Source organism: Carassius carassius, chromosome 17 (assembly GCF_963082965.1).
Source record: "Carassius carassius chromosome 17, fCarCar2.1, whole genome shotgun sequence".
NCBI lineage: Eukaryota > Metazoa > Chordata > Actinopteri > Cypriniformes > Cyprinidae > Carassius > Carassius carassius.
Genome location: NC_081771.1, coordinates 28,847,786 through 28,869,003, shown reverse-complemented (window position 1 = coordinate 28,869,003; position 21,218 = coordinate 28,847,786). Strand labels below are relative to the sequence as shown.

At 36.2% G+C, this 21,218-nt stretch overlaps 1 protein-coding gene across 1 annotated transcript in view; it reads left to right on the top strand.

Annotated features, from left to right (window-relative positions):
• The first annotated feature begins 3,853 nt into the window (after positions 1-3,853).
• Positions 3,854-21,218, top strand: part of abcc4 (ATP-binding cassette, sub-family C (CFTR/MRP), member 4) — a 32,528-nt gene continuing 15,163 nt past the window's right edge. Inside the window, exons 1-11 of the mRNA XM_059571650.1 lie at positions 3,854-4,089; positions 6,485-6,595; positions 7,858-7,978; positions 10,160-10,384; positions 10,682-10,771; positions 12,567-12,730; positions 17,102-17,227; positions 17,863-18,112; positions 20,021-20,128; positions 20,536-20,625; positions 20,738-20,929. Coding sequence (XP_059427633.1) covers positions 4,016-4,089; positions 6,485-6,595; positions 7,858-7,978; positions 10,160-10,384; positions 10,682-10,771; positions 12,567-12,730; positions 17,102-17,227; positions 17,863-18,112; positions 20,021-20,128; positions 20,536-20,625; positions 20,738-20,929 — 1,551 coding nt within the window. The 5' untranslated portion in view covers positions 3,854-4,015. The remainder of the gene's footprint in view (positions 4,090-6,484; positions 6,596-7,857; positions 7,979-10,159; positions 10,385-10,681; positions 10,772-12,566; positions 12,731-17,101; positions 17,228-17,862; positions 18,113-20,020; positions 20,129-20,535; positions 20,626-20,737; positions 20,930-21,218) is intronic.

Below are 21,218 nucleotides of genomic sequence, written 5' to 3'. Positions count from 1 at the left end.
TAATAACTTCTGTTCCACTAAACCTATTACAGAGACATTCGCTCTTATACTTGTGGGGATGGATGACTCAAAACAGCCTGCAATTGTTTGCAGGTGAGCTGTTGCTGAGTGATACAAGGTCAGCGAGAACGTCAAACGAAATATCTGCCACCATAGCAACTACATAGATTACCTCCAGGAGATCCCTGTGCTGAGGCAAATTAAACACGTGTATCACCTCCAATGTGCAATTATGTTGTTACAAATTACATTTGTGAAATTAATCTTGCCATATGAAATGGAGAAAGTGGCAGTTTTATGATTGCAGAATAATTCAGATGGGGCAGATTGAAGCATGCTGACTGAGGTATGCAGTTATTCATCCTCAGGAAGCATAAAGGTCACAAACTCTCACATCACCATGACGTAAGACTATGACTTCTTAGATAAATATGAAAGACTTTAATGAGTCACACAAAGCTAGTGGTGCATATGGGTTATGCACCACAATACGAGTCCATAAAACATAATAACACTTCCTCTAGTGAAAATGTCCATCCTCTTTTGTCCTCTCGCATCAAAATCCACTGACATATTTGTTTATACTGTTTTGGACTGTTTTCACTTGTAAATAGTGTATGATCTGTGTATAGTTCTCTCCTGATTCACACAAGACAACTTTTACTCTTGAGAAAGGGATCACTATTACAGAGGGCTCACATTTCAGCTAAAGTTGGAAGTAAAAAATGTCTTAATGGGGGATTTGTTTCTCACAAACACAACTTTTCGCTTTACAAGATGTTGATTAAAGGCTTGGTGTGGATTACTTGTGGATTATTAGGTTTTTTCAGCTTCCCATTCTGACGGCACCCATTCACTGCATAGGATCCATTGGTGAACAAGTGATTTAAAGCTAAATTTCTCCAAATCTGTTCTAAATATTTATCTACATTACAGATGGCCTTAGTGTGAGTATATTTTCAGTACATTTTAATTTTTGGGTGAACTATGACTTACCTATGAGTTGTCTTATTTCAGTGCTGTACACAGTAGATGTGAGGAAAATGGAATCTGTTTTTAAATATAAGTTAAGTATGGTTCTATTATTTATCTTATCTTGCCTATAATAAAACATTTGCCTATGAGAACAGAAAGGAACACTGTAAAAAATTTAACGTAAAATCAACATTAACTTACTGGCAACAAAGTTACTGTTTGTTGTTATTTGTTATTGGTGAAAAGTGTTCAGATAAGAGTCTGATGTGAGAAATTAATTCGTTGCACTGTGTATTCACTTTAAGTTTAACTTACATCGGTTGTACTCACGTAATAAATGTATAATATGACTGAAAACACTGTGGTTGTCCCTTCAAGTTGTGCATAACATTAGTGTAATAGGTCGATTTCGAACATAGCTTTAGGCTTATGCGCGTAAGGCCTCGATCGCGACAGGACACACGCACACGGTGTAAGTTACACACAAATGTTCAGAAACAAGAACATTTCGATTTTGTTCTAAACTTGAAATTATTAACTAACATTAACAGCAAACCTTGTGATAATTACTATTTGGCTAACGTTAACTGTCTAACGTTAACGTTAGAATGTTTGTGTTACAAACTACTATCAAACTCACCACCGATTATTTAACGTTAACGTTAGTGGTAACGTTAAAACAAATATCTTCCCAATTGGGGTGAAACTTTTAGAAATACACATCTTTAAGATATTGAATAAAATTGTATTTCTAACCTGACTGGTTCTTGTTGGTCTTGCTCATCCTCAAAGGCTCAGAAAATGAATTGGAAAATGAGTGCGGGCTGACGGTTTAGATTATTGGTTATCACGTGCGATTCCGCTCTTTATGTAATTAGTGTGTTTAATAGAAAGCAAAATAATAATAATAAAAAAATCATCTGAATTGATTTTATCTATTTACCTAGCCTATATTATTGACATCTACATCTCTACAACTACCTCCCACCCACAAAATTGTTGGCTTCAATTTAACAGTAATATAAGGATTACTGTAATTATTTTCCCACTCTATTGTTTTTTTTCAAAGAATAGCATAAATTGACAGCAACTGTCCTGTAAATAGTTTCTACAGTAAGACAAAGCTGGAAATACAGCAGTAATCCTGCAAAAGTTATAAAATTGACAGCAACTTACTGTAAACTATTTCTACAGTAAGCTTTCTCTGATAATACAGCAATAGTAATGTGTAAACAACAGAAATCGTTTACAGTGAATCTATAAGCTTGCTGTGTTTCTTTTCAAACACTGGAATGAACATTTGGTTTCCGACCAACCATAAATTCCCAGATAATTAACAAATTCTATTATATTAACTGAAATGCCACTGATCCGTGTTTTATTGCTTTTTTTTCTAAATCAGGTTTCCAGCGGAAATATGTAATCCATTACTGGAACTTGGCCTTTGGAGTAAAGTTCACATTTAAGATGTTTAGCGAAGTAATAATGACTCAACAGGCAGGCTGTCTTTGCAACACAGAGCATGACATGGAAGTCAATTATTCCTGATGTGCAGTTGTAACTCCTCCTTGCTGATTACGTTTGCATGATTCTTGGAGGCTATAGAAAAGGGCCTCCCTTCTCACGTGTGTGTGTGAGTGGGTCTGTGTCTGTCAACGTTACCTTTAACGGTGTAGCGACCGGCCACCTGCTGTCTCATTGTGGGTCTCTCATCTTCTGTCCTTTCAGTGCTTTATCTGTTTCGGAAATTCAAGAAAGAGAGACAGAAAGAGGAAGGAAGAAGGAGAGAGAATGATCATATAGTGCCTGTTGCATTATGTGTTTCTCACAGAGGAATGAGATTAATGTGTGATTGGTTTAAAATGTAATTTTAGGACATTTAAAATTCACTCAAAAATTTTTTTTTTCAGTGAATACATCATTATTTTAAGTCTTTAATGAATCCCTTGATCTAGTTTACAAATTAATGTTTTTATTTTACAGACTACATTTTTGTCTGTTCATTTTGTAGTACTTTTATTGGAACACAGTCTCCATTTATTATAATTGTTTGGAGAACATCAACCAGCATTATTCATGATGTATCTATTTGTATTTAACAGAAGAGGGAAATCCATATGGGTTTGAAACAACCTAACAATAAGAAGAAAAAAAATTCTATTTAATTTTATACATTTCTATATATTTAAAAGGAAAGATTTGTTTTGAGTTACATACTTGTTTTTCTCTTTTTAGATACTCTAATTAAAGATGATTGTTTCCAGCACACTGCATGAGTGGGTTGTGTACTCAGAGCTAATAAAGAACAGATGGTAGACAAGAAGCCTCCTCACCCAGAAGTACATTCAATGCACAATTACACAATCAAAGCTATGATATATGGAAGCATATGGGTAGCAAAAAAAAAAAATTCTCTCATGTGTCAGAATATTCCATCATAATCTTATTTACTTTAAAAAATTACAAATAAAGTTGCATCCTTCACTTCTTCAGCAGTTCCACCTCAAAGAAAATCTGTTGTTTCATCTATACCTCGTTAATAGCGCACGTGCAAATCCTACAATAGTGAAGGTTTGGCTCATGAATATTTATAAACCGACGTGACGTTTGGCTCAAACTGGTAAATAAGCGGGCTAGTGAGAGATGGGCTCCTGAATATTAATTAGGACACTTGACGCAACACTCAAAAAGGGTTACCGAGCAACGTAACTATCCCCTAATTAATATTCATAAGATAGGTCTTCATCATAGTAGGATTCGTAATCATCTCGTCCGTTTGCTCTTAAGGTGCGCGTGAAGGATGTAAGCCAATCACGTGTGACCCAACGGTTTGCCGAGCCAATGGGTGATCCGTCAGGGGCGGGGGATTACGCCTTATGCTCACAGTAGGAAATGAAGGGCTTACCTCCGCCTGTACTTGCCGACATGTGCATGTTAGAAAGTTACACAACTGTTTATAAGATAAATGTTCTCGCAGTGACCGCAGGTTATGAGTGGGGTCCCAGTGTCCGGCTGAACAGCAGGGAGGAAGGCGATCGAAATGGAGCCGATAAAGAAAGATGCGAAGAGCAACCCTTCCGCCACGGCTAATCTCTTCTCACAGATATTTTTCTGGTAGGTTTTCATGCCTCTACGTTATACAGAAAGAGAGGAGAGGGACAGTTACATGACCAGTTTATGGACTATTAATGTGTTTTACCTTTTCAATTAAAAGGCTTTATTAAAGAATTTACTTTTTGGGGTGTTCGTTTCGTTATTTGTACAATGTGTTAAACTAAAGACATCAGTTCAACCTTATTAAGAGGATTTTAAGTGTCTTTCCATAAGTTCTTTGGAAGTTCTTTTTGTATTCATGTTAGTTTCATACATTTCTGAATTATTATTATTATTATTATGTTATTCTTTACAAAAAGTCACCTTATTTGATATTATTTGAATTTAATCTTTATTTTAAACATCTTGAAAAGAATTAAAGGGTTAGTTCACCCAAAAATCAAAATTATGACATAAAAAATTTTCACCCTTCACCCTCATGTCGTTCCAAACCCGTGAGACCTCCGTTCATCTTCGGAACACAGTTTAAGATATTTTAGATTTAGTCCGAGAGCTCTCAGTCCCTCCATTGAAACTGTGTGTATTGTATACTGTCCATGTCCAGAAAGGTAAGAAAAACATCATCAAAGTAGTCCATGTGACATCAGAGGGTCAGTTAGAATTTTTTTAAGCATCGAAAATACATTTTGGTCCAAAAATAGCAAAAACTAAGACTTTATTCAGCATTGTCTTCTCTTCCGTGTCTGTTGTGAGAGAGAGTTAAAAACAAAGCAGTTTGTCATATCCGGTTCGCGAACGAATCATTCGATGTAACCGGATCTTCTTGAACCAGTTCACCAAATCAAACTGAATCGTTTGAAAAGGTTCGCGTCTCCAATAACCATTAATCCACAAATGACTTAAGCTGTTAACTTGTTTAATGTGGCTGACACTCCCTCTGAGTTAAAACAAACCAATATCCTGGAGTAATTTATTTACTCAAACAGTACACTGACTGAATGTTGTGAAGAGAGAACTGAAGATGAACACTGTGCCTAACAAGATAACGAACTAAAGACTGACTCGTTCTCAAGTCAAGAATCGTTTCTGTCAGACGCGTCCGATTCGAGAACCGAGCAGCTGATGATACTGCGCATGTGTGATTCAGCGTGAAGCAGACCGACACACAGCATCTGAACCGAACTGGTTCTTTTGGTGATTGATTCTGAACTGATTCTGTGCTAATTTTATGAGCGCGGGTAAACCGAAGGCTTGAATCAAGGGCAATCATCGCCAATGACGTCATTATGTCGAGCGCAAAAAAACGGTGAACCATTTTCTTCAACTGGTTTATTGAATCGAACTTTCCAACTACTGGTGATTCGAAAACCGATGCAACCGGTTCTTGACTCGTGAACGAGTCAATCTTTTGTTCATTATCTGGCTCAGCTCGGTGTTCATCTTCAGTTCTCTCTTTACAGCAGTTCAGTCAGTGTACTATTTGAGAAAATGAATTACTCCGGGATATTGGTTTGTTTGAACTCAGAGGGAGTGTCAGCCACATTAAAAAAGTTAACAGCTTAAGTCATTTGTGGATTAATGCGTATTAGAGATGCGAACCGTTTAAAACGATTCAGTTCGATTTGGTGAACTGGTTCAAGGAGATTCGGTTACATCGAGTGATTCGTTCGCGAACTGGATATCATACACTGCAAACGAACGCGCTCTCAACCGACCCGGAAGAGAAGACAATGCTGAATAAAGTTGTAGTTTTTGCTATTTTTGGACCAAAATGTATTTTCGATGCTTCAAAAAATTCTAACTGAACCTTTAATGTCACATGGACTACTTTGATGATGTTTTTCTTACCTTTCAGGACATGGACAGTATACCGTACACACACTTTCAATGGAGGGACTGAGAGCTCTCGGACTAAATCTAAAATATCTTAAACTGTGTTCCAAAGATAAACGGAGGTCTTACTGGTTTGGAACAACATAAGGGTAAGTCATTAATGACATAATTTTTATTTTTGGTTGAACTAACCCTTTAAGCTTAATTTTTTTTAAAACTAATTAATAACAAAAAAAATAACTATAAAAAAATTCAAGATTATTTATTTATTTGAGTCATGCCTATCAAAATAATATTTTTTAGAGGGCTACTTTGTTGGATCTAAAGTCATGTTTTCATAAACAAGTAAAATATTAGATATTTTTTTGAAAATGTAATGACATTGTTTTCTTCTCTTGATTTTGGTTCTACCACACTGACTTTGATTTGAAGGGTGAAAAAAAAAGATAAAAATTGCCTGTTTTCTGTCAAACAAGACATTTTTCAGGATTTTCCTTCTTCAATAAAAAATTTACTATTATTTACACACAAAAATGTCTCTTTATTTCCTTAAATCCTTTGGCATGAACATTTAAAGTATTCTATTGACCAAATCCTCTTTTCTCTTCTCACTTGACATCAGCTGGCTGAACCCTCTTTTCCGTATCGGATCCAAGAGAAGACTTGAAGAAGATGACATGTATAAAGTGCTTCCAGAGGATGGATCCAAGACACTCGGAGAGGAACTGCAGAGGTAAGTGAGCCGCTGGGAATAAACCGACTAATCAACAGGCTGTTCTCAAACAAACCCTCAGAGTATTTATTCTGAAATATGAGAACGAAGGATAGTACAGTTCCCATTCGCTGTTGGGAAGGAGATGGCCCACACCAGTTTGTGCATTATACAATGTTAAGTTCTTGTGAATATCTCTGTAATCATCCAGACATTAACAATGTATGCATATAGAAATGAAGGAACGAGTTTAGGCTAGTTTAGTATTCCTAGAAGGAGTTGTGGTTGGGCACCAGAGACCGTTGATCCTGGTGGTGTGGATTAAGATCAGGCCCGGTAACCAAAGAAACTATGTTCAAAATCCACAAGGGGTGTCTAATGAGCTACCACAACTCATGAGTTTTTTTTTCTTCACCTTGAGGTTTTATTACATAGGAACAGATAAGCAGATAAATCATTCGCTGACCCTTTGTACAGAGGAGAAACCCGCTGATAATCAGCAGTCTCCTGCAAAGTTTTTATCTCCAGCCGTTAAAGCATGGAAATGAATGACAGTGAACACAATCCTGTCATTCATTAAAAAAAGACCTCCACACACATCGTTTCTCCGGCCTCTAATCATGCACTTTAAAATGGATCAGTGCTGGTTTATTTAGCACAGAGCTCTGGGAAATGACCCTAATTAGTGAAGCTTTTATTGCGATTAGTTGCATGGAGTGCAGTGGGGCCGAGGCGTAAACACAAATGTTCTGCCTTGAAGTAAACTGTTATTAGCATATGTAGAATTTACTGCCGGACATTACTACTGGAAAACATCATCTCAAGAGGCTCAGTTTTTAAGATCCACCTTAGTTGTTTGCCTGATTTGGTTAAATGCTTTAGTGTTTGCTCAGGATTTGTTTCTTATGTGCCTTGTATGCTGTACATTTATATATCACGTTGTTTACAACATATACTCTTGTGACCTGTTCACCAGGTGGCCCCTGTGGTCCAGGACTGGACGTTATTTGGTCCGCATTTTTTATCCTTTTAAGCTGTGTAATAGTCAAGTTTTAATCATTAAAAAAGCCAACACAAAATGTCTTCATAGAGAACTCTTTTGTAGACTAAGTGTTAACAAGTTTTTCTGTATGTTGAAGTCGTCATAAGGTTAAGTTTTATGCAAGATAACACAATGTGGGTAGTAAAGGAGGATTATAATTGTTTTATGATATCCTATTTCTCTATTTGTCAGCATAATTTATTAAGCCTTACTCATCTTTTTCTTTTTCCCACACTCATAGCTACTGGGACCAAGAAGTGGAAAAAGCAACCAAAGAACTCAGGACACCCAAACTCACCAAAGCCATTATCAGGTGCTACTGGAGATCATATTCAGTGCTGGGAGTGTTCACACTTATAGAGGTATGATGTTTTGTATGTGGTACACAAAGCAGTGAAGCTCCCCTTTAGTTAACTATAAGTCTGGTCTGTATTCACATTAAACTTTAAACTAAAACCATCGATAGCTGAATGACAAAGCACATTTTATATGTTCTGTTGATGATTCACCATCTTATCATGCATCACCTGAAGTGTTGTTTAAACAAAAGCATCACATGACACTCAGTTTCAAGTGTGCTCATAGAAGATTTTATTAGGATGTAGTTGAAACACATCCAACAAGATCCAAGAGAAATGGTGATCAGAAATCAGCTGTCCCAGGGGTCTAGTAACAAATTTGTAGTTTGTGTGAAAAATAATAGTTCACACAAATATATATATTAAAAAAAAAAGTCAATAGGGCTGCGGAAACAATTGAATGTGATTTTCATGCGCATCTTGTGAGTAAAGGTGCTCCTGTGATTAGTAGTATATATCCAGCACATGCGTTCAGATCAGGGATGCAAGGTTTTCAAAACAAAACCTGCCCAATTGCTTCTCAAAACTAGTCCAGTCGCTTTCGTTCCAGGTGATAAAATACACGTTTTTTGGCAGGGTTTCTTTAGTAAAATTTGCATTTTAGGGGCTAAATATCTCGCTATTGGGATTGGGGTCGCTACAACCTGGGGACATGAAAAACACTGCGGACTTGGCAACACTGGTTGGCCTTTACTACACAGAGCCGTAGTTCACTAACAGTCTACACAAAATCTGTTTCAAAATCGCAGGTGATTCATTGTCGGTTTTGAAAGCGATTTTGTGTAGCTTGTCAGTGAACGGCTCTGTGTAGTGAATGCCGCTCCACCTGAACCAGTGTTGCCAAGTCCACAGTTGTTTTTTTATGTCCCTGGGTTGAAGCCACCCCAATCCCAATAGCGAGATATTTAGCCCCTAAAATGCAAATTTCACCAAGGCAACCCTGCCAAAAAACGTTTATTATATCCCTCAGAAAACAATTTTTTTCAGGGAACCCACAGAAATACGATTGGGCTAGTTTTGGACTAGTTTTGAGAAGCAACTGGGCAGGTTTTGTCGTGAAAACCTGGCAACCCTGATCTGAACACAATTGATTTTTGCACAGCCCTAATCATAGACTGGTGTCCCTCTAGACCACTATTGGATGCTGTCTTTCATTAGATCGTCTGATGGAAAAGTGCTGCCAGGACATTCTGCAAAATATCTCCTCCTTTGTTTTACAGAATTACATGAGGGTGCCAAATTTCAATTTTTTTTGTCAAACTTTTTTAATAATCAGACAATGCACATGAAAATGTGTTATACAATAGTGGGTGTCTGTGCACTGTTCACTGGAAAGCAAGCGACGTAATTTCTTAATTTCTTTTGATAAAACTGTTGTTAGATACACTGAAACTCAAAGGTTTGGCTTCACAACAACCAGCCAAAATAAAAGCTTGGTTTAACTCTGAGGAAACTCTGACAGAATTATATCACTATTTTACAGAAGAATTCTTCTACTTCTCAAAGTAATAATAATTTAATAATAATAGTTTATTTAAACATAATTTTTATGGAATTTAACACAATATTTTGTCAATTCAGGACTTTGTTTGCCCAAAAATCTAAAGATGTTATTCAAATTTCATTTGATTGCATTTTAAGATTAATTCAGTTGTTAAATGTTTATGCATCATCTTTAATAAATAGCCTAATACATTTGTATTAAATGAATAATTTATCCAAAAAAGTCATTTACAAACTGGGTAAGCTCTTTTTCTTCTGTTGAACACAAAGGAGGATATTTTAAAGAATGTTAGTAACTGAACAGCGGACGGGTTTATAGTATTTCTTTCCATACTAAGGAAGTCAATTAATTAATTAAAATGTTAATAAATTACTATGTTTTTAAAGGTTTATGAATTCAGTTGATTTGATATCCACTTTGCTTATCCGAATTTTATTAAACCATTAAAAAAGCTTCCAGAAAAATTTAAACATGGATTTTGGAAAACAATAAAACTTGCCTACATGTAGAACAGGACTGTAAAAAATGCTGCCACAGTTTCCTCCTATAATGAAGACGAGGGTGTGGATGTTTTTAGGAATGTGAACGTTTAATCCGTTCAGCCTCGTATTGTTCTTACAAGTACAAAATATCATTTATTTCACATTGTTTTTATTGGATGTTTTTCTTCCCCATTATAGGAGGTGATTAAAGTGATTCAACCCGTGTTTTTGGGAAAACTCATTCAGTTTTTTGAGAGATATGAGCCTAATAACATGGCAGCGTTGTATGAAGCTTATGGATATGCAGCAGGCATCTCTCTCTCCACTCTGGGTCTGGCTTTACTCCATCACCTCTACTTTTACCACGTCCAAAGAGCTGGAATGAAAATCCGCATTGCAATGTGTCATATGATCTACAGGAAGGTTAGATTTTCTTAAAAAAAAAAAAAAAAAAATACTTTTTCTTTTTGGTGCCAAGTTTCAGTGATAGTAGCACTAGGATTATTAATAAATACCATATTTGTATAACATGATGGTTACATTGAAATCTGTTCTGTTTTTTTTTTTCAAGTGTGTTACCCCACCCCCCCCCCCCCCCCCTCGCTCTCTTTTTTTGATAAAGTGCCTGTAGATCTGAGCAATAAGAATGATTTATTTATTTTCGGGCTTGGCTGAGGGCAGTTCCTCAATATGGTTTCTGCAAATTGTTTCTTCTTTTAGGCGTTGTGCCTTAGTGCCACAGCCATGGGCCAGACAACCACGGGGCACATTGTTAATCTTTTGTCGAATGACGTCAACAAGTTCGATGAGGTAGGAAACTTCCAGAACCACTTCTCAAGGTTTATAGTCCTCGGTTTCAATTTCCTGTTTTTAAAGCAGCTTTTTTTTTCTTTATTGGAATTAAATGTGTTACTTGTTTAGTCTGGGAATTGTTTTGTGTAGTTAATTTTCCAGTTAAAACAGCCCAAAGCAGCACAAGTGATTTTCCGTAAAGGGCTTGTGTTGTAACAGCTTGGCCAATGTTCGGAGTAGCAGGAGAGGTCACAAATAGGTTGTCTTAACCTCTTGTGCATTTACGATCTGACTTCAGTTTAATAGGAAATTAAAATGATTAGTTAAACATTTTAAACTGTTTTTATGTGTTGTGGTTTCTAACTCACCCATTAGTGTTCCTGTAGCTCAGTTGGTAGAGCACTGCATTATCAAGCGCAAGGTTGGGGGTTCGATTCCCCGGGAACACATGGTAAAAATTGATAGCCTGAATGCACTGTAAGTCGCTTTGGATGAAAGCGTCTGCTAAATGCATAAATTTAATTTTAATTTAATCAGGCCAGTGGAGTATCCAGCAGTGGAGTTATTATCATTATGTGATAGATGGCTGTGTTATGCAACATTACTTTAACACAGCTCGGTAAACATGTGACATGTTCATACTGTATGAGCAGTTATTCTGTGTATTTGTAGTAGGAAAGTCATTGTTCTACGTCTGTCCTTGGAGGCGTTTCTCTTACATTTACCAGCAGACATCAGAGGGGTTCTGTAAAGAATTGCAGGAAGTTTTTGTTCATTTCAAGTTACCCAAAAAGTTAGAACTTTGAAGTTTAAGCTCCCTTTTGTAGATTCTAAAAATAATCTCTCTGTTTGTAATGTGGAATTACAAAAGCAGTACACCATGTCCTAAGTACTACACTTAATTGTCTCATGGACTATAACATGGTTTTCTGCTTATTAAATGATCCCTGATGTAGGTTTTTTTTTGTTTTTCAAAAGTTAGCATTTTATATCATCTAAAATTCAAACCTGATATACTATATAAAGTAAAAACTACACAACTGTTGGTGGCTAATACTTTTGTGCTTGTGTAGTCTACAGCATATACGGTACTCCATGGTTCATTCATGTACTATCATATTTACATGGCAATCCAAGAACGTACATTACTGTTCACCAAAAGTTTGGGGTTAGTAAAATTTGTTTTGAAAGAAATTAATACTTTTATCTAGTAAGAATGCAAAAAGTGACCGTAAATACATTTATAATATTAGGAAATATTTCTTATTAAAATGACTGCATTTCTTTTTAACTTACCTTTGCTTTATTTTTCAAAGAATCCCAATTACTTCTAATCTAATCTGAAGATTTCTAATCTAATCTCATTTTTATCAGTATATTGATAATTCAACATTGACAATAATTAGACATGTTTTTTGAGCAGCGTATCAGCGTATTAGATTGATTTCTGAAGGATCATGTGACGCTGAAGACTGGAGTAATGATGCTGAAAATTCAGCTTTACATCACAACGTTAAATTACATTTTTAAAATATTAAAATAGAAAATGTTTATTTGAAATTGTAACAACATTTCACAATATTTGATCAAATAATTGCAGCTTTGGTGAGCATAAAAGATATTTAAAACATTTAAAAACGTTTAAAAAATTGGATCAACTCCAAACTTTGAATAGGTGTTTGTACTTTTCAAAAAAAAAATGTGGGGTTACTACACTGCCACGTCCAAACCCCATGTTAATAACATGGTATTTTTGGTTGGTGAAGTGGTATGATGTAATTATCTGTTGTTTTGTTCCCACGTCTTTTCCCAGGTGACTATTTTTCTGCACTTCCTGTGGGTGGGGCCTCTTCAAGCCGCAGCTGTGATTGGTCTGCTTTGGCAAGAGATCGGAGCTTCATGCCTTGCGGGCATGGCAGTTTTAATCTTTCTTATGCCACTTCAGACCATGTTTGGGAAACTGTTTTCAAAGTACAGGTACAATTTTAAGATTACTCTGATAGGGAACTTTTCAAATTGGATCAGGGAAAAAGATCAAAAGATGCTCTCATGTCATGTTGAATAGTGTCAAGTAGGCTTCGAGCTTCAAGTAGGGTTTATTCTTACATAAATTGCATGTGCGCAGTGTTACGTAATCTAGAAATAATTAATAACTCAAAAGAATAGTTCAAGAGCTGAAGATGGTGTATTCTTCTATTATAGCTATTCTGTCTATGATGAGCTGTTAATCATCATCAAACAAGTCATTTATAACCACTGTTGGGAACGTTACTTTAAAAAAGTAAGTAGTTATAGTTACTCACTACTTGTTCCAAAAAGTAACTGAGTTAGTAACTGAATTACTCTATAATAAAAGAAACTCGTTACCAGGGAAAGTAACTATTTGCATTACTGTAAAAAAAAAAAAGAAATAAAGTTGCTATATGTCAAAGAATTTGTATTTTTTTTTTTTTTTTAGCAGTTTTCACAAGTCAGTTGAAATGAGTAGAACAGACAGGTGTTCGTACATAACTTTCGATATATATTGCACGTCAACAGACAGCAAGAGTTTTATCCTGCACTTCAAGTATTATCTTGTAAGAAAAGTGTTTTTGGCCACTAGCTTTGTAAATGCGTGTGTCACACATTACATGCACGTTCTTGCCTTTGACCGCAATGAATTTGAAGTAGTGCTTATATCTCCACCTTGAAAATGCCAGCTTTTCATCGGATTGCTCCTGACTCGCCATTTCTGCTGCTGCTGCGAATCTCTGTGTAGCTGTTGCGTGTGTGTGTGTGTTCATAGGCTCGAGCACCCACGGAAAATGAGCACCCACGTGTGCCAGTGCCAGACTGCCAGTAGGCTACATTTATTTAAAATTAAACATTGCACACACTGTGATTGGTTATGTTGTTGTCAGTGACAGTGACATAACCAGTCGCATGCATGTTCCATATCCTATCCACCAATCACAGCGTTTCTGAAAACGTCCCATCCCCCACTATACAGTGCCGTGCGAGTATGTAATCATTTACTGCTTTCCGTAATCACTAATCATTAATCAGACTAAAATGGACAGATTTGTTATAAAAAAAGCCAAACCTATTAATATTGATATATCGACATCCACCACAAGTTATTTTACTGGATCTAGTGGCTTTGGCTTTTTGTGAATAAACGTCCAGTATTTTTTCTCTTTCAAAGTTTTGTCTGTCATGTTCTTCCACCTCATTTCATACCCAGCAGTACGTTAATATGTAAATGTTACGGTAAATTCCCTCCTTAAAGTTCGTAACAGGGTTTAAATGGGAACATTTTTCTGCTCAAGTATAGGCCTATATACGGTTTAAAAGAGGAAAAACTAATGGACACAAAAGTAGCCTACTTTTGGACAGAATACGAGTTCTTTGTTAAATACATAAAATAAAAAAATATTTTTTTAGCCTATATGAATAATGGATTCGAAACCTCAAAGAAAAGCCATGCCACTATCAAAAGAGACCTCGAAACATAAATGAGGTAGACATTCCCAGAAATGGAAACGGAAAAATTAATTTCCCAAGAAGCTGAACGCATTAGCGGTTACGTGTCAGTTAAACTTTTCATCTCCAATCCTGTTTGTATTTTTGAGAAGTGACGCTGTTGTGTTTGTTTGTATCGGCCGCTGTCCATTAGCCTAAGGTTCTGAAATGCAATATTTTTTGAATAGCCTAGTCTATTTTTTTTATTTTTTAAATGGCGTGCGCCCTTGAGCACCCACGGAGAAAAACATAAATCGGCGCCTATGTGTGTGTTTGTGTGTGTGTGTTTGGCGCCGCTGGCGCGTGTGCCTGCATGTGTGCCGGCATGTGTGTAAAAACACTGGCTCTGATTTGCTACCATGAAACACATGACTCTGCCTTAGCCAATCATAATCGCTTATCTCGTTATTAACCCACCTCCTCACTCGCTGTGTAACGCCGCCTTCACACTGGCAGTTGAAATCAGCTCCGTAATACGCAATACGCCCCCAGTGGACGTCGTACACAACGGTGAAAAGTGTCGGAAGCCTCGGAACCGAGTAGAACAAAAATGGCGGAAAGGTTGGAAAGGCTGACAGCGCGACACCCTGAAATACTCCCTGAAATCCTCACCGTTGTTCAGACGCAGCTCACCCACCAGGCGGTGAAACTCCCCGTACTGATACCTCTCTGCCAGGTAGTATTTTACCCACATGGATCTCTTTTTTTTTTGCTTGCTTCTCCAGTATAGGAGAGCAACAGCAAGAGCATTGACAAGTCTACGATAAGCCATAATATAATTTTCTGGCTGTATGTGAATGAGCGGGAAAATGGCCACAACATTGAATTGTACAATATTTAAATATTTAATTATTTAATTGTATTAACTGCATAAATTACGTTATAAAATCATTAAAATGAAAATGACATGACAACTTGTCGTTATAAAATCATTATTTATTTTATTAAAAGTTAAGAATTCAGGTTTGTTTATCAGTACCATAGCAACGCCAACTTCCGCTGGAATTGTCGGATAGGAACCGTCCGTAGCCTTTCGCAAGAGTTCAATTTTTTGAACGCATCCGGATGGCCAACGGACACGATTTTTTTCGCACCACACTCGTTCGCACCTGGTTCGGACCCATTCGCATGCGGTCTGCGAATCTCCATAGAAAATGAATGACTTCTGGTCGTTTCGCTGCCGTATCGGAGCTGATTTCAACTGCCAGTGTGAAGGCGGCGTGAAGGCGGCGTCAGCCAGGGGTGCGTTCGGATTGCATAGTTTATTAAATCAATGCATAGTAGCGCACCGCATTTAATGTTCAGTAATGTTAACGGCGTTGTAACGACGGAAAAGTGATTAGTTAGATTACCCCGTTACTGAAAATATAACGTCGTTACCTAACGCCATTCTTTTAAACGCCGTTATTCCAAACACTGTTTATAACACTGTAAAAAAAAAAAAAACCTAATTAAAAAAAAAAAATAAGCAACCTATTGCAATCAAGTTAACTCAGCTAGCAACCAACAACTTGAAAACTTTAGTTAATCCAATTAAAACAGTTCAGTCTACTGAGTGTTAAAAGGTCTGTCAGAGCAACTAAAGTTTTTTTTAGCATTTACCAATGCTAATCTTTTTTTAACAGTCCTCTTTCTTTAAGATTTACGTTTATTTTTTTTATGAGGCATGCACATATACACTACCTATACACTACCTCGGCACACTATTCTCACCCATGGTGAGGATCAGCACATTTTAAATCAGTAAAAATGTGAACTCTGATCCACATTACAGCTAACTGACAGCAGCAGCAGCAGCAGCAAACAATGAGGGTATTTTAATACTAATTACCATAAAATTTTCAAGCTGCAATGCACGCTGGGAACTTTTGCAATATTGTTCAGTGTAAAGTTGTTTGTTCAGATGAAAGTTGGGAGAACATTTGGATATGTTGTGAACAAATACTTGAGTGTCTAAGTAAGGTAAACAAAACTTTTGCTAGCGATATGTTAAGAGTATTTTTGTTCAGTTCACGCAAAAAAATCAACTCACTACTCCTACTAAAAATTCTTTGTTCAGGCTACTTTTTTCCAATGGTTAGTTAACTTTGCAAAAGATTAGATTTTTTTCAGAAATTATTGTGGTGATCGTTCTTGCAGAAGTGCTCAAACACTATAAATCATAATCACACGTTTAACCACATGCTCTTTCCTCTTTCTGTGCAAAGTCTGAGATCAGGCTTCAGCTGAGGTTCAGAGACAACCTGAATATGATTCATCCATTAGAAATGTATTTGTCACATTATTTAAAAAAAAAAAACTTTAAAGGAAAAGTAATATAAACATAATGATTTTAAATTCAAATTCTTGAAAGATGAAAGGTGAAATATTCCAGGATTTCTTTATAGTAATGTTAAAATCAGGACTATTTATTGTGCACTTTTACCTAAGAACTTATAAATACCAATTTAATTCAGGTGTCCAGTTTAATGTTTTTTTTTATTTCTTTTTTTTTTTTTTTACTAACAAAGACGACACATTTTGTAAGTTAGGTCATGATCTGATAGCTTCATTATGTGTCATCACCTAATTATTTAATTAAGTGATAATAATGTTTAAGTTAATTGTCTGCAAGATAACTTGTGTCAGTAAATCTAAAGTATATCTGATTTAGGGTTAGGGTTAATACTTCATGGTTGATCAGGGCCATGTTATGGAAAAAAAAAACCTATGCAAGTCAATGGGCGCTAGATGTTAATTCAAGGTCATGTTTAAACAAAGATGTGAAACCTGGTTTTTATTACAGGATTACTTTTATGTTTTAGAAAACGCTATATGTCTCTGTAATCCTCTGTCTGTGTCTTTCAGGAGTAAGACGGCAGCCTTCACTGACAATAGGATCCGCACTATGAATGAGGTGGTGTCTGGTATACGTATAATTAAGATGTATGCCTGGGAAAAGCCATTTGCAGCACTGGTTAATGATGTACGAAGGTATATGATATAGACTTATTTAATCTGTTTACACTCTGACATAGGTCAGAAGAATTATTGTCTGAAGATGAGAAATTGCCAAAGGTTGTTTTTTTTTTTAAAGGACTTGTGTTGATTTTTATTATAAAGATCTGTAAAACCTTGAGTTGGTCAAATGATATAATGATAGAAAACACCTGTGCCATTAAACTGTAAGTGTTGACTTAGAAGTAAACACTTACTGTAGAAGATGACTAAAGCATTCCTTGAGGCAATGCTGAGAATGCACTGCAAGCGCAATCCAATGCCATAAACTCAAATGACTAGAACCAGTTGTGTTCACATTCTTTTGTATTGCTGTCCAGGACTTGGAGGAATGTTAGCATGTCAAAAAAAGTAAAGTTTTAATAATGTTTATCAAAGAAATCTCATTTCGTTTTATCCTTGCAATGCCACAAACAATGCTTCTTTTAATCTTATCTGTGGTTTTGTTTGTAATGTCTTTTTGACTATGAAAAGACAGAATGAACTTTATTGTGCAAGCCAACCTTGTAAAGTGTTTCTGTGCCATCCATCTCTTGGGCATAATAATCTTTATGATTCTTGGGCATTAGTAGCTAAAATCTCTTTTTTGTTTGTTTGTTTGTTTCTTGTAGAAAGGAGATCTCAAAAATCATGAACAGCTCTTACCTCCGAGGACTGAACATGGCTTCGTTCTTTACGGCGAATAAAATCATCCTGTTTGTGACGTTCACTGTGTACGTTCTGGTGGGCAACAAAATCTCTGCCAGCCGTGTGTTTGTGACCGTGTCGCTGTACAGCGCTGTCCGCCTCACCGTTACTCTGTTCTTCCCTGCTGCTATTGAGAAAGTGTCCGAGTCTGCCATCAGCATCCGAAGGATCAAGGTACGAACGCATCTATACTATATCAGACTGGATCCAATTTTTTGGATGTCCATCTTAACCCTCATTTAAATATATATATGCATATTCACGTATAAATTTTTGTAAATATATATATATATATATATATATATATATATATATATATATATATATATATATATATATATATATATATATATATTCTGAACGATTCAACTGAGCACTGTTCTTCAGAAAAATCAAGATTCTTCAGTTTTCCAGCATACAGTCCAGCAGTGGCTGTATGATTTTGAGATCCATCTTTTCACACTGAGGACAGTTAACTCAAACATTAACTGATGCTTCAGAAAGAAACACAATGCATTAAGAGCCAGGATGTGAAAACATTACATATTAACTTAGTAGACTGTTTTTACAGTCTTTTATTAAGAGCGTAGCATACTAACTACTAATACACTGCAGTTGTTCAGAATGTGTAGTTTTACTTTATAGCTAATAAAAAAAAAATTGTAATTGAGTTTTCAATAATTCTGTGTTGTATTTAAAATACAGTTTCTTATATTTTATTATTATATAATTTTACAAACAAATCTAAAATTGACATTGAATGATTCTGATTTGATTACTTTCAGTGTAAACGGTGACTAATAACGGATAATGTATTGACCGTATCAAGGTCGCGTCAGCTGAGGCTCGTGCAGTCTGTCTGACTCGCGGAAAAATCAACACTATAAGCGCAACAGCACACAAAGAAACAAACATGAATAAACATACTGTGGTAGAGAAAAATATAAATATTCTATATAATATATGCAACATCACACAAACAGGAGTGTTGTTTCCCCGATTTTCAGCTCAATTGCAAATGTGATATTGATTTGATACAAATTTAGTTAAATGAACAAGTAATATTAACTGACTTACATTTTAGACACATTATGGATCGTTTTTGCTCCATTTCGCTAACAAGAATAGTTCTTAGCGAAGCCACAGCAGAACAGTCCCGCATCTCAGAGTAACACACAACAGTCTTTTGTTACTAAATGATTCGTTTTTTAACAAGTCAATGATTCAGTGTGCCATTTATAAAAACGGTTACTTGCTTCATTTATTGAATCAGCCATTTGAACAAATCAGTTGAATCAATCATTCACTCATTAAGAAAGTGACTTGCCACCACCTACTACTGGTGGTTTAATATCATATTTAAAAGTGCCATTGCATTGCATTATTCTAACTTAATGTATTGATCACATGTAAGAATTTGACGTAATTGGAGACATGTACATTTAATCAGTTTAGGAAAATCTTTTACTGCAATCAATTAAAGGAAAATATCAAAAATATGCTGATAAAAGTAATACCTGATAGAGCACTGATGAGACTGCTTCAGAGTAAATTACATTTGTGCCAAAAAAGGACAAGCTCATGTCAAAGCTTAATGTCGAGCCCTGTATATAATATATTGTTATACTTGTATATTTATAATTAAGTTATATAACACAAATGTATTAAATAAGCATTTAATACAAACAAATGAACTTAAAGCTGATTTGCCAAGACTAATAACTTCTAAATCTCTGGCTCCTCTGGTTGTGCTGAAGGTGTCATTTTCAGGGTTAATTTTAGATCTACTGCATAGTTCCCACTGACACAGCTAATGTTACGCAAGTCATGAACCTGCAGATTTTGTAATCATGGAGTGTCTGCTTAGAGAAGGGAGCCTTTATATACAAAGCAGATGAATCATTTCCGATTTGACCCCACACTGAACCCACTTCTACTAGTCGGACAGTCCTAATTTGTGTTAACCAAAGAAACTCCAAAGTGCTGCGGCTAGACTATCATAGTGTTATTACAGCAGATTTTTGTGTGTGATGGTCTTGTGTTCATGCATCATAAGTGTCTGGTTCTTTCTCCCTCGTGCAGAAGTTCCTCTTGCTCGATGAGCTTGTGAAATCTCACGTTCCACTTACTCAGGAAGATAAGAAAGAGGCGTCTGTGGAGATACAGGATCTCATATGCTACTGGGACAAGGTGAGAGCAGTGTGACAAGGCCCTTGAAAAGTACACAAACCTTCCCCTGAGTTATAATTTTGAAAATGCAGAACTATAAGCTGTTATAGTGTCCATCAAGTAATGGAACTTTTCTTGAAATCCCCCCCCCCCAAAAAAAGAAGTGTCGTCTGGATGTCGTTTCCATCCCAGAAGCATTTTATAGCGTTGTCGTTTTAGTTAATAGATGTATTCATAAGTGTAGCATTTATTTAAAATGTATCGCTGTTACTTTTGATCAGCCTTGTTGAATGAACGTATTCATTACTTTCTATTGTACTGATCCTAAATGTTTTTTAGGAAGTTCTGTTGAAACTAACAACACCCCCCCCCCCCCCCCTTTTTTTTCTATTGAAGTTATTTTATATCTTCTCCTGTCTACTTCTCAGTCTCTAGATGCACCGACAATACAAAACCTATCTTTTACTGTGAAGCCCGGTCAACTTCTAGCTGTTATTGGTCCTGTGGGGGCTGGAAAGGTGAGTCACAATAACTTCATTCTCTCACTTTTACAACATTGCTATTTAATATAGACGTGATTCTGGCAGTCATGAGTGTTATTAGTTATTAATCTTCACCTGTCTCCTGCAGTCTTCTCTGCTCAGCACTGTTCTGGGGGAGCTTCCAGCTGAAAAGGGTGTGGTAAAGGTCAAAGGTGAGCTGACGTACGCCTCCCAGCAGCCTTGGGTTTTTCCAGGAACCATTCGGAGCAACATACTGTTCGGAAAGGAGCTGATGCCCCAGCGATATGAGAGCGTCCTCAGAGCCTGTGCACTCAAAAGGGTGAGATGCGTATTAGTTCATTCATAGTCAAGAACTTACTTTATTTATGCTCACCGAGGCTGCATTTAATTGGCAAGCATGCTATAAAAACAGTAGTATTGTCAAATATTATTAGAATTTAAAATAACTTTTCTCTATTGTAATATATTTAATGTAATGTACTCCTTTGGAGTAATGATGCTGAAAATTCTGCTTTGCATTAGTCTTCAGTGTCACACGATCCTTCGGAAATCATTCTAATATGCTGATTTGCTGCTCAAGAAACATTTTTTGTTATTAATATTGAAAA